Genomic DNA, 13,879 nt, shown 5'->3' with positions numbered 1-13,879 from the left:
TTCTTATCGGGACAGAGGACAATATGTAGGGTTATGCTTCTTTGACTTAGCGAAAGCTTTTGACACCGTGTGGCACAGAGGGCCGTTATCTAAGCTCACTGATTCATTTCGTATTGATGGTTTGGCTCTGGAGTGGCTGGCGAATTATCTAACGAACAGGCATCAGATAGTGTCCGTCCTTAATGCTATAGAATACCGGTAATGATGATTTACGAATTTAATGTACAAATGTGCAGTGTAACTATACGGGTACGCTGCAATTATTTCAATTACAAACCTACTGCTTGAAGTTGAACTGCTTGAACTGCTTCAAGAATAATTTCCACCGTGCATACTGCACACTGCTTGAATTTTATGGCAAGCTTGTCCCTGACGTGTAGTGTATATTGTGTACAATCATGTACGAGTAATCGGTGTGTGTTTCCACTACAACTTCACCATAGAGGTTATGCATACTTGAATGCGTCGTAAACGACGCATTCAAGTGCAAAACTTCAAAAGATCGTAACTCAGTCCAATCTCGCTCAAATCCAGTGATCGAAATATCCAGGGCGAAGAGAAAACTCTCACCTGTCGGGAGAAACAATCCGCTAAGCGCTGCGAGCAACGGTTCCTGAGATAAATCACTCCACTGACTCGTAAGTGGAGCCGCGATCGCGGCAATTTTAGGGTTCACGGCTTGCCACTAAAAGCACCCGTCACGTGCGCCTCCATTTTGGATTATGGACGCGCGCTACAGGCCGCGACAGCGCCTATCGAAGTAAAAAAATATCGACTCGAAGTCTAGCCGGAGAGCGTACTTTTTGAATTTTTCCTTGGCTTCAGTGGCTTCACTTCACTCGGGCTTTGCATTTTTCTGACTGACCTGGACTTGATGATGGCGGCGGTGGCGGTCTTGGCGAAAGATCCAGTTCCATCTGAGACACTCTGTCGTCTTTTCTTATCTGCTGAGGTTCTGGCAAAGCGCAGCTGCATCGAACCTGACTAGATGTAGCTGCACGCATCCTTTGTTTGCCCTGCAAATCTCGATCTGTTGCTCTTCTTGCTGTTTGGCCGCTGATGCCATGGAAGAAAATATTCTTCCTGTAAAGAGGCCGAAACTGAGCTAGGGCACGTCAAGATATGTAGGGTATACAAAGAAAAAGAAATGTCATGGTCGTTTCAGCAGCTCACGACAGCCAACACGCTCCATCGTCGGGATTGGAAGCATCCAGCACGGCTGTTCCGAGCGCTGCTGCTCTTGTTATTCTTCTTCAGAAATTCTCCACACCTTGTCGGCCAAAGTACGCGCGCGCGTGCACGGAAAATAGATGCGCTGAGCCGTTTCTTGTTCGATTTTGACAAATAATGGCTTGTTGTTTTGCTCTCGACCTTGGCTATCTTTCTACCGTTCAGTATTTTACGGAAACGCAACGGCTCCCCCTGTTTTTTTAGCCGAACTTTGGCCAAAGTTACTGGAAAACGCGGAACTCGTTTGAAAAAATACGAACGGTGGAAGTCTTGGAACGTCTTTCGTGCGTGTGGATTCAAAAATTCAGGCAGTTTGAGCCAACCGTAATGAATCCCGTAGAGTTGAAAGTGAGTGATATTGATGGGAAAATGCGATTTGAGCACTGACCGATTGTGTGGGACAGTATATGCACGCGCCTGTCACGTGCATGATGTAGCTGGCGACGCTAGCATGCCAATCCGTGAACCCTAAATTTCAAAAGCGCGCAGTGCGACTTTAGTATTGAGAATTTTGAGACTTTTCGTCACGCTGGTTTACTCGAATTTGCACGGGTTTCACTGTTGATATTGTCAAGAGTACACAGCGAAAAAATTGGAACTCCACGATCGAGTAAAATGAAATATCTGGAGCGGGACGCAATTGGACGCATTTGGGGCATTTTTCGTACTGTCGCTGCGATCTAGCGCTGGATAGACGGTGTGCTGGCTATCATGATCGACCTCATTCTCTTCCTCTCGCGGAGACCTTTCCAGGAAGCCCTAGATTGTGAGGATTGAGTGAGTAGAACTGAAGCTATGATCCAAGGAACACGAAAAAATGCAGAATTTTGAAATTTTCCTGTGGCTCTTAAACTGGGAAGTTAAGGCAAAAATTAAAATTTCACCAGTTGTAGTCTTCGGGGTGCTGAGTCGAATAGGGCTTGAAAGTGATGACGTCAAAAACGGCCTGGGAGTAGTAAATTGACATCAGATTTCTATTTTGGATCCACTAAGGTGTGACTTTGCTATTGCCTCAGTATGTGGGTGCATAGCAACCCACTCATGTCGTATGCAGGTGCAACTTTTACTTCGCCACCAGTTGTCACCCCGCCCCCACTAGCCAAATCAGTCAGTTTCACTGGCAACATCACCTTGCTGTGAGTGAGACCGCTTGAAATGTGCTTGGATCCATACAAAAACTGGATCCAGGTGGATCCAGTTTAGGTGGATCCAGTTTTCGAATTTTTCAAATTGTTGCTATGCCATTGCTATGGAGTGACGTAGCACTTTCAAGCCCTATAGTCTTGGTCCGAGAAAGCTGAGACGCTCCCTTCCTACTTGAATCCCAATCGAACTCGCGCACTTCCACCGAAACTGGGTGACTGCGCCCTACTAGATGGGGATTTGTATGCAAAATGTCACTAAAAGCCCCATTTCGTTGTTATAAAAGCACGGATGACCGCGATTGGCCCATATGTTGTAGTCTTTTGGACGCTGAGTCGACTGGTTTTGGTCCGAAAAGGCTGCGATGCAGCGTTCCTCCTTTATTCCCAATCGAACATGGTTGAACAAGCGGTCACGTGCTCCTGGGTGCCCAAATCACCTGGTCACCACGCCAGCAGGCGACAACTTTCACACCAAGGTTCAACTCAAGTGACAGGACTGCACCCAAAAAAGGTCAAACAGGCTAGTAAGTTGTACCCTGCAGGCACGGTGACCAGGTGACTGGCGTACGCAGGAGCACGTGACCGCTTGTTCAACCATGTTCGATTGGGAATAAAGGAGGAACGCTGCATCGCAGCCTTTTCGGACCAAAACCAATCGACTCAGCGTCCAAAAGACTACAACATATGGGCCAATCGCGGTCATCCATGCTTTTATATGAACGAAATGGCGCTTTTAGTGATATTTTGCATACAAATCCCCATCTAGTAGGGCGCAGTCACCCAGTTTCGGTGGAAGTGCGCGAGTTCGATTGGGATTCAAGTAGGAAGGGAGCGTCTCAGCTTCCTCGGACCACGACCATTCGACTCAGCCCCCCGAAGACTACAACTGGTGAAATTTTAATTTTTGCCTTAACTTCCCCTAAACTAAAGTGTTAAGGACGCTAAGTACACAGTGGAACTGCTTATGTGCACTATGTATGCAGTGTGAATCGCTAGAACATCGCTGTCCTGCGACTTTGTCAAAGCATCTCAACTGAAGGTGTAATCGCATAACCTCTATAATTTGGCGTCTGCCTGAGTGCCTGCAATGTTCGGATTCAGTCCCTGTCTAGACTAGATGACTGCTTTTCACGTGACCAGGTTCACACGGCACACCCACCAAATCACATTGGAGAACTTTATCGTGTTCTCACCAAAATTACCCAGTATATTGCACCGTAGCTCTTAGGGCTGCAACGGGTAGGGGTTTGGTCGGGTAACGAGTTCGGGTATTTCTATCCGGGTAGCATGGGTGCTGTACCCTACTGGCCGATGACACCCCTAGTAAAACTCTGGGCATTCACAACATGGCCAGATTGAGAAAACCGAAACTTCACCGACTTGGTATGCATAGCTGGAGCATTTCAAAGCATGAACTACATGTAGTACCTCCTTTATGAACAAAGAAAAAAATATATATAATATATCAGACAGATAAGAAATCCATCAATCTATAAGAGAAGAAAAGCAGAAGTTGATAAACTAAGTTTTATGGATAATACTGAATATGAAAGATCATTATCAATTCATCAGGGCTGTCTAGGACCACCCATCGTCGACTACGTGCACTCGCAGTGTGTGTTTCCATCTACTACATTGTGTGCTAGGACCATGTGCTTATGTGCGGAATGTATGTTTTATGTCGTGACATGCATGGTAAAGGCAGGATCTGTCGGAGATATGAGATCTAGAAAGGAGCTTTCCCTACAGTAGCTGTGGTGTCCAGCGGGGCCATCTGCAACCCCCTGCACACCTTAGTCACTCACGTTCATGTGGACAACGTGGTCAAAATCAACTGTCTCCGTATGTTTCGAAGTATACAATTATATTGGCCAGCGGTTCTAGAACCACCGGGCCACACGAATACGTTGTCAACGGTTTACTGTCACTGATGCAGAGCAATGGGTCTCAACCGGTACAAAAAGTCCCACTTTAAAATGTGTTCCGATATGACTGCCCCGTGGGCTGCGTGTCTTACACATAGTCGTCGGACTTTGTCACATCGGCGTTGTCTTCACCACCGTCGTCACTGACTTCTTTCAGATCCTCCAGCATTTCGCCAGCCGCGCGTAAGCCTTCACTTTGAACGGTGACATCATCAGCGGCAGCCATGTCATTGCTCATGAAGGATTTCACCGACAGGTGCTTGCTGATTTCTCGCCCAACCCCCGGGTGCTTCCGTCTTTGTAGCTTTTCTTGTGCAGGAGTGGTAGGGGCCCCAGCTGTGGCTGGTTCTTCGGGCTGTGGCTCCTGTGTGCTGGACACGGAGGTGGTGTTCGGTGGGAATGCTTCTTGCTTGGACCTGGACCGCATGCTGCCCTCGGTGGCGGGTGCCCGTTCCGACTCCTCCGCCGGGCTGCCAAGCGATACAATGGAGGTGATGGTGTCGTGCCGCACAGGTGGCCCTGCAATACACATACGTATTCGCGTGCACACACACGCACACACACACGTACACATACACACACACGTACACACACACACGCGCACAAGAGCAACTTGAGGTAGGATTACACATTGCACGCTCAGCCAGGCTTGTCTGCTATAAGTATAATGATGGTACCTACGATGATGACAGATAGTCACAAAAGGATGCCTCACGATATCAGCACATCTATAATCGTGCCTCACGATATCAGCTCATCCATAAAATACGCCTCACCATATCAGCACATCCATAATCATGCCTCGCTACATCAGTACATGTACATGTACATCTATAACCATGCCTCAATAAACCAGCACATCCAGAATCATGCTTCACAATATCAGCACATCTAAAATTATGCCTCACAATATCAGCTCATCCATAATCATGCCTCACAATATCAGTACATCCATAAACATAGCAAGTCTCCCTTCTCTTTTTGGTTGTTGTTGTTGTTGTTGTTGTTGTTGTGGTAATCGTCGTTGTAGTCATGGTTGGCTTAAACCCCGCTTGCTCGCCGAATCATTACGGCTATCGTGTTCTTTATGCAATGGGGTTGCATGCAGTCAATACAGAAAGGGCAGTATTTTTACTCTAGGGCTTATAGGCATGGATGTTTCCGTTCACGTACCTGGCGCCTTTGCCTGGTGCGTTGCTGGTGGAGTGGTCGGTGGTGTCGTGGGCGAACTCACCGACGTACACCGCTGGGTCGTCGGGCCGCTGCCCGAGTGGGAAACAGCGCCGACGCTGCGAGTCTCGTTCAGTGGCACCAGCGGCATTGACCCCGGCAACAGGGTCGGCGGTGACTTGACCGGCGCCAGGGGAGTGTGTGACGACGTTCGCGACGTCAGCGGCTTCCTGCCCGCCTGAGCAGTCGCCGGGGGAGATGTTGCCGCGGGGCCGACGTAGCTCGCCGGCACATTCTGCATGGTCGCTATACTGCTGTCATTGCCCACTACTACAGCTGCTGCTTGTCCGTCCGGTATTGCACTCGGGTCAAAGCTGGTCTCGGCTACGCTAGTGTTTGTAAACACCGTGTTGTTGGAATCTATGCGAGATCGTGACGCCGTTCGCTGACAGCCGGGGCTGCAGTAGCCGCGCGCGCCGCACGTGGTGCACTCGAACTGAGCCACCTTGCCGCAGGTGCAGAAGTGACGCATCAGCCCCTGCTGGCCTTCCTTGTTCAGCATCTCCGGCACCATCTTCCTGATGAACACGGTATCCTCGTAGACGGTGCTGACGAACTTGCTCTGCTCCAGGCCGGGCTCGATGTCGGTTAAGTCGCGCGTCAGGAAGTAGAACGTGCTGGGCACGCACTGGAAGCTGTCGTTAAGATCGATGCGCAGCTTGCGCAGGCGCGTCGTCGGCAGTGCACTGATAATGCCAATCTTATGCCGTACACTGTGCTCGTCCAGCATGATCACGCTCATCTCCGCGCCACTCTCCGACTGGAAGGCCGCCGTCTTGGGACGGTTGCGCACCTCGGTCAGGACAACGTGTTCGACGCTCTTCTCGTTGTTGATGGGGAGCGCAGCAGAGTCGCCGGTGACCCGTGACTTCCACTTTTTCTTGCTGTGTAGGAAATACAGCAGCGCGAGGATGAGCAGTATGCAAATGATTGCCCCGATGACGGCGCCGACTATCGTCCCGGTATCATCCGTTGACGTAACTTCTCCAGGCGTCGGACCGGTAGGTGGTTGGCTGGCACTGCTCGTGGGCTCGGCAGTGGTGGCCAGCGTCGTGGCTGCTGCCGTGGTCACCGTTGTCGTGGGGACGGTGGATGGCGTCGGCGTCGTCGGGGGCGACGGAGTGGTCGGCAGCGGCACCGGGATGCGGATCACTGCGAACTGCGTCAGGTGGTTGTGCTGGCAAACAGCAAACGCCTGAGCGCCGTCCTGCACAATCTCCGGCAGCTGCACACTGCCGCCAATCGACCATTGCGAGTCCTGCGGAAACACACAGGGAGAAAGAAAAAAATGACTCTTTACTACCGAGTCTTCAGTTAGCGATACCAAAACACGGTGAAACAATCACTCGTCGCTGAATCTTTAATTGGCAATACCGCCAATCTAGGCCATTCAACTAGCCGTCGAGCACGTGAGCTATGGGAGTGTGTTCACCTGCACATCACTAACAGTGCATGTACTTTTCAACAAGGATACAGCTCACTTGCACACACACACACACAGACAGGCATGATTCAACAAGGAAACAGCTCACTTGCACACACACAGACAGACAGGCATGATTCAACAAGGATACAGCTCACTTGCACACACACAGACAGACAGGCATGATTCAACAAGGAAACAGCTCACTTGCACACACACAGACAGACAGGCATGATTCAACAAGGATACAGCTCACTTGCACACACACAGACAGACAGGCATGATTCAACAATGCACATCATGTATCTGTGGTTAGTGCACTCGATGATGACCATCGTAACCGAAACCAATTTGTATTTCCTTTCCTCTTACCCACGATTCATATCGGCTTGCCATCCGAGTTCAACCTATATTTTGTCATCTCTTACCTGCAGTGCACGATACGCACAGGTGAAATTGGTCCCCGGCTCAAGTGCACCACCGTTGGGTAGAGGCAGTCGCACTTGGATCGGCTGCGATTGGTTCTGCACGCGGAACGCGTGTCCACTGATGGGGTGCACAACGGACACGCTCAGCTGGCGCTCGCTGAGCACTGACACCGTCGACAGGTCTCGGCCGGGAAACTGCTGGTCCAGCATGGACCGAGCCGCCGGGTCGAGAGCCGTGCTGCTCGCTTGCTGGCTGTACTCTGCACGAACAACGCACGCTCCCTGGCATGCGCTGCCGTCCGTACGGCCACAGCCCCAGTTGGCTAGCACCGAGCTGAGCTGGGCACCGAAGTCGACGCAGCTGGAATCCGTGCAGAACTTGCCACGCGGGATGGTGACTTCAGCAGTTACTTTGGCGCCAGGGACGTTGATCATCTCCGCTTGTTCATCGAGCGCCAACTCTGTACACATCGCTGAAGCGACCTGCTGGGTTGCCTTCCGAAGAAGGTCGATTGACTGTGACTGCCGGCTGCGTGGCGCCCGCTCCACTATCTGTGACAGGCTCCTCAAAACTGAGGTGCTGTCATCATTCGAGAGAATTGGCTCGGATTTGAGCATCAGAGACGGGTTGGTGGGTACCAGCACGCTTGTGGTGTGGGGTAACTCCACTAAGCCTGCCTTGAGCGGGACTGCAGCCGTTAGAAGGGTGTCGATGGAACGCAGCAAGAAGTCAGTCGTCCCCTCACTCAAGATGCTCGTTGCTCCTGTGAATGTAACCGCAGTACGCTGTGCCTGCTGCAGTGCTGACAAGTGTGTGGGAAGAGAGGGCACAATGTTAGAAAGCAGCTGTGCGCCGTCGTTGGTGACTTGCTCTGTCAGGCTACCTGCACGCCCTGTTGCCTCTAGCGACATGACGGTGAGTTCTCGCAGGGCACTGGACCAATCACGGCGCTCCGTAAAGTCCTGCATAGCGCGGCTGTACGCAGCATTCGTCAGGACATCAGTTGCGGTTGCCGTTCTGGAAACGGCGACCGGGAATGATGCAGACGCCGTTGCGGCGGTGCTGGCCCTGCTGCGGATCTCTAAACTAACCGGATAGTTTCCATGTGGTAGCCGGGTGCTCACTTCTCGCCTAACCATCCAGCCTGTCAACCAATTGCGGCTACCCGTTTGCAGCTCAACCCCAAAGCGATACTCCAGGTCACTGCCATGTACCTCGTCTTGCCAGTTGGCCGCTTGCAACACGAACACGGTCTCCTCGTTACCCGATGAGGGAGAGGCGGTGAGAGTTCCGCCGGTAGCTGGGGGCAAGACTCGGAACTGGATATTTGATGACAATGTAGCGGCGCTGCCGTCGGAGATGCTGATATTGACGGAGTACCTTCTGTTGCTGGACATCACGGTCGGAGCGACAATCAGCACCACTTCCGCTTCCATCTGCGGAGCAATGGAGAGCGAGTGTGTCAGCGAGGTCACTGAGCTGTTGCTGGTGAACTGCTGTTGGCGGTGACTTGGTGACATCAAGGTTGCGCGGCTGTCGGACAGGTTGAATACGGTCAAACCTGCAAGGCAACACCACCGTTGAACAACACATGTGCTGAGTCAGCAAACATCATATACAAACATTATGCAATAACGTACAGAAGCTGTAAGCTTCAAAGTTACAAAACTGGCAAGTAAGGAATAAGTTTCATACAGGCATAAGTCAAAGAACGTTTGCTAGACACAGCTGTGGAGTAGTACAGACACAGCTGTGGAGTAGAACAGACACAGCTGTGGAGTAGTACAGACACAGCTGTGGAGTAGCACAGACACAGCTGTGGAGTAGTACAGACACAGCTGTGGAGTAGTACAGACACAGCTGTGGAGTAGTACAGACACAGCTGTGGAGTAGTACAGACACAGCTGTGGAGTAGTACAGACACAGCTGTGGAGTAGTACAGACACAGCTGTGGAGTAGTACAGACACAGCTGTGGAGTAGTACAGACACAGCTGTGGAGTAGTACAGACACAGCTGTGGAGTAGCACAGCCGTGGCCGAAGAAATCCGATACACGGGGCAGAAGCAGCGCCGCATTTCCATTTCAATTACGTTTTGCACGGTCCAAAACCCCAGCTGAGGGACGCAGCGGAGGGGGGGGGGGGGGGGGGGCAAGGGGGCACGACCGTGGTGCTGCTTTCGGCTCATGGGTCGGATTCCTTTTCCCACGGCTGCTACTCTCTAGTCACAGTTTCACCGAGCCAGACCAGTACTGTACAGCCGGGAATTTTCGGTATTTCCCAAAATCAACGGTTCGGTAGCGCGGACATTTCGGTAAACCAGTTTTCCAGATTCAAAAATGCATTTTGCACACCGTGTGGCAAGGCATGGTTGAATGTTAGGTCGCGTTATGTTTTTAGGTAAAAATTGCCTGTACTGAAGTTACCGAAAATAAATCTCCACCGAAATTTTCCAGTTTTAGAATAAGACATCACGTACAACTTACCCGCTCCGCCGATTGATGTCCAAGTGACGTTCAGCGGCAACTGGCTGGACGTAGTAATCCACGCTCGCAGCGCTACCTTCTGTCCAGCATACACCACAGGCACCTGGCTAGATAGTACTCGAATATGCGTGCCCGGCTGTGTGGCGTGAGTCTTGATTAGGGACGTGGCGCTCGCGCTGCTACGGTCTCCGGTGCGGACCGTGACGCTGAACTTGTATAATTTATTCGGCGACAGTTTGCCCGCTGGTATAGACAGATGTGCACTTGCTGACAGAGGTAGCGGCGCATTGACGCTGCGACTCAACTCACACGTGATGCCCTGTTCGTCGACACACTGCCACCGGTACTGGGGTGAGGTGAACTGCTCGCCTTCTCGTTGCGCAAGCAGAACGGCCGAGAGCGAAATGTCCTCTTGCGAGGACACGTCCCGATCACCGCCCTGGATCACAACAGCCAGGTCAGATTGACGCACCGACACTGCCTTGGTCGCTACAGTGTTCACAGAAACACTACCAGTTTTTGTGTTATACCATACAGTGGAAATTGCCACCGCCGAGAATTGTCCAGTGCCGATTGATGAAGCGCTTAGCAGGAATGTGCTCGATGGCTGAGAAGATGACGACACTAGCGTGTCGGGTACCAAATTATTGCCAGAAAGTCTCCATAGCTGCCACAGCGTGTTCGACTTTGTCACAACTGTACACACCGAATGCCACAGTTGCGTGCCCAGCACAACAGAGTCCACCGCAGCTGTCAGGGACAGTTCGGGCGGGCCAGTGATGCTCACATCAACGTCGCTGCTGCTCACATTTGGTTTCAGGACGGGATGTCGAGCCGGACTGGACGGCATGCCGAGAGCGTTGACAACAGTCAAGTGCACATAGTACCGGACGTCGGGCTGAAAGAAGCTGGCATTTAGAGACAGAGTGCTGCTCAACGGCGATTGCGTGCTGGCCATCTGCTGCAGAGCTGAGAAGCCAGGCGTTTCGGCATCCTCCGTCGCCACGCTCCACTGGTACAGCACAGACCTGTACCCAACCGAGCCAGTCGCGTAGCCCCGCACGACAATGGATCCACAGCGGGGGACTTCCGCAGGGCCGACGATTGATGCGGTCGCACTGGGCGCCTCGCGGAAGGGAGCGGTCACAACTATCTGATCCCCCACAGAGGCCCGAGGGTGGGCTTGGGAACGAGCACGGATGCTGTTATCTACGGTGTGCAGGCGCGACGCAAGCGACACACTGCCTGCACTGCTGAGCGTGACCACCACTGCCTGTTGGCTGTCAGACTCCCAGGCGCAGCGTGCCAAGCCGCCGCCGAGCAGTGCCGCTGCGTCCTTGAAGACCTGCGCACAGTTGGTCAAGTCGCCAGAGTCCAGGGTGATGGCTCGGTCCCAGCGCACTCTCAGTGTGGTCAGGCCGTTGGAGAACTGCGCGGTCTGCATCGCCGGGGCACTCCGCTCGTAGGTGAACAATGCTGGCATACCAACCGATGTACGCAGTATGCCCGAATGCTGCCCATCAATACTAATGTACATCTCTACACGGCACGACTGCGCCACCTCTGGCAGCTGACAGGTAACGTGCGTTACGTTCATGGACGTTGGCACTATGCTGTAATAGCCGTCAACGTCAAGCTGCTTGCCGGCCAGCGCTCCGCATCGTGTTACGTTTCCCAGCAGACAGCGCACGTCGGCACTGGGCACAAAGTTCTTTCCGGTCACTGTGACTCGAGGCGATGATTCGGTGAGCGACCTGTCGGGCTCAATGGCATCCACGGCCATGTTGGCGGTGTCGAGGAACACGAACCTCGCGTCAATGTCTTCCAGGTCGTTGTAGCGGTCATCGGGCCGCACGCTGAGCTTGAACGAACCAGATGCCAATGACAGTGGTGCGATGCAGCTCATGGAGCTCTGGTCTTGCATGTACGCCCTGGGACTCAATTGTGTGCCGGTGCTGCCCGTGAACAAGCAGCGCGGGTTGACCGTCACCTGCGAGTTAGTCTCCACGACGCCACCGCACGACGGGATGAAGTTCCCGCTGGCGTCGAACGCGGACGACCCGGAGCTGTTTACAAAGAACCCAGCGCCCTGCACAGAAATGCGGGTGCCGCCCGACGCCGGTCCGCTCCGCGGCTGAAGATCGTAAATCCTCAGGCAGCCGCAGTTGTGACCGTTGCAGTGGCCGCAGCGATCACGCACCTTGCCGCTGGCCGGCTGGCCGTCGCAACCGTTGCATGTCGTGCTGCTTCCACCGCACACACCGCAGTCGTCCAGGGTGGTGTTGGCGTGCGCCGTGCTGTTGTAGCACACGCCGCACGCGTCCCGGAGTGCCGCGCCGAAGCACGTTCCCTCGCAGTCGCGATACTCCAGCGGCACTCCGGGCGTGCTGACGTTGCGGCACACGCCGCAGTGCGCGTCCTGCTTAAACGACCCGCCACACACACCCGTGCAGTCCAGGCGATAGTTCCTCGGGAAGAGTGCCGTCCCGCCAGTGCAGTCACCGCAGTCGTCAATGCTGGCATTCCCGTGACACACTCCAGCACAGTCCCTGCATGTCAGCAGAACCAAGACACAGTCACACAAGTACACTGTATGGACACCATCACACACGGGGACACATGTGAAGTACAGGTACTGGTAGTCTGGCTGTTCTACAAGGCACTACCTACATGTACACGGTGGCATTCACTAGAGCCTGATGAAATAACACTTTCACTGATCATGTGATGTATTGTTACATTGTAGTGTGCCAATGCTGGCAAGTTATTCTAAATACGATCTGCTACATGTGTCAAGGTTATGCGATTACGATGATCAGTGAGTGGTATCGCACATATAGCTTGCCACTCAATACAAAATACCTTTGATAAACCCCTATCCTGTTCATTCCCTCCCTCCCTCTCTCCCCCCCCCCTCTCTCTCTCTCTCTCTCTCTCTCTCTCTCTCTCCCTCTCCCACTCAGCCAATCATATTGTATAGCACTGGCCTTACCTGACAGTGTTGTACTGTCGTGATGTGCCTCCCTCCACGCACTGCCCGCAGTCGTCAATCACGGCCGAGCCAAAGCATGTGCCGTGGCAGTCACGGCTTGTGTTCCGTCCGCGGCATACACCACAGTCATCACTGCCATGTCCGCTGAACGGCACTGAGTCACAGGCCAGGCATGAGGAGCCATCGCCACCGCACGAATCGCAAGAATCCCGAACCTGAAAGGCAACAAACATACAGAACTTGATCAGGTGGTAGATTATACACGTACACTTGAAGCATGCGTTCAATGACCGCCTACACATTTATGGCAAGTGCATTGTGATCAGATTCTGCAAACACATGCAGTCTCGTCTCTCAAACCAGGATGACCATTGCACGCTGTCCATGTTTGGTGACAAGGAATAGTGGTCCGACACACCAGGCGGCTGCTGCTGAAACCAGGCAGGCATTTGCACAGGTTTCACCTTTTCTTACATCCAGCTGCATGTACCGTGTAAGTGGTGCGCAACAGGCCATCATTCCCTACCTTCTCCTATGGAGGGGTTTCACAGTTCCGCCATGTGACACGTGTCATGTGACCACATCTGTGCAGAAGATGATCATGGTATGTGGGCAGTGGAACCAACATGGCCGACCGCCCATCATGACTATGACCCATAGATGCAAGGATTGAATGGAGTTGGAACCAACAGTGTAAGGGGTGTAGTAGGTTGCGTGTATTGAGGCTCCCGTTTTTCCGTAGTTTTTAGGTAGCTTTTGGGGACTAGCCCCAACAGCCTGGGTGGGATGGCTAGCCCAGATCACACTGAGCAGCTGGTGAGCGCCGAACAGGTCCATACACAGCTTCGCTCATTGCCTGGCATCGAACACAATGTTGTAGAAGTGCTGAGAACTCTAGCTCGTCTTGAAAGCCAACTTCAGGACCAGGAGAAACGATATCAACGAAGGATTAGTGAATTGAGCTCCGAACTTTCCCAGCTGAGAGAGGACCTGGCCGACACTCGCCTTTGCCAAAATTTG

General features: G+C 52.7%; 1 protein-coding gene across 1 annotated transcript in view; it reads right to left on the bottom strand.

Moving 5' to 3' along the window:
• Positions 1 to 3,730: 3,730 nt before the first annotated feature.
• LOC135823528 (uncharacterized) overlaps positions 3,731 to 13,879 on the bottom strand; it is a 72,796-nt gene continuing 62,647 nt past the window's right edge. The window contains exons 19-23 of the mRNA XM_065336371.1: positions 12,860 to 13,074; positions 9,868 to 12,416; positions 7,382 to 8,943; positions 5,474 to 6,788; positions 3,731 to 4,819 (exon numbers count right to left, since the gene is read on the bottom strand). Of these exons, the coding sequence (XP_065192443.1) occupies positions 4,389 to 4,819; positions 5,474 to 6,788; positions 7,382 to 8,943; positions 9,868 to 12,416; positions 12,860 to 13,074 (6,072 nt within the window). The 3' untranslated portion in view covers positions 3,731 to 4,388. The remainder of the gene's footprint in view (positions 4,820 to 5,473; positions 6,789 to 7,381; positions 8,944 to 9,867; positions 12,417 to 12,859; positions 13,075 to 13,879) is intronic.

Source organism: Sycon ciliatum, chromosome 8 (assembly GCF_964019385.1).
Source record: "Sycon ciliatum chromosome 8, ocSycCili1.1, whole genome shotgun sequence".
NCBI classification, from domain to species: domain Eukaryota; kingdom Metazoa; phylum Porifera; class Calcarea; order Leucosolenida; family Sycettidae; genus Sycon; species Sycon ciliatum.
This window is presented reverse-complemented; position numbering and strand designations above follow the sequence as displayed.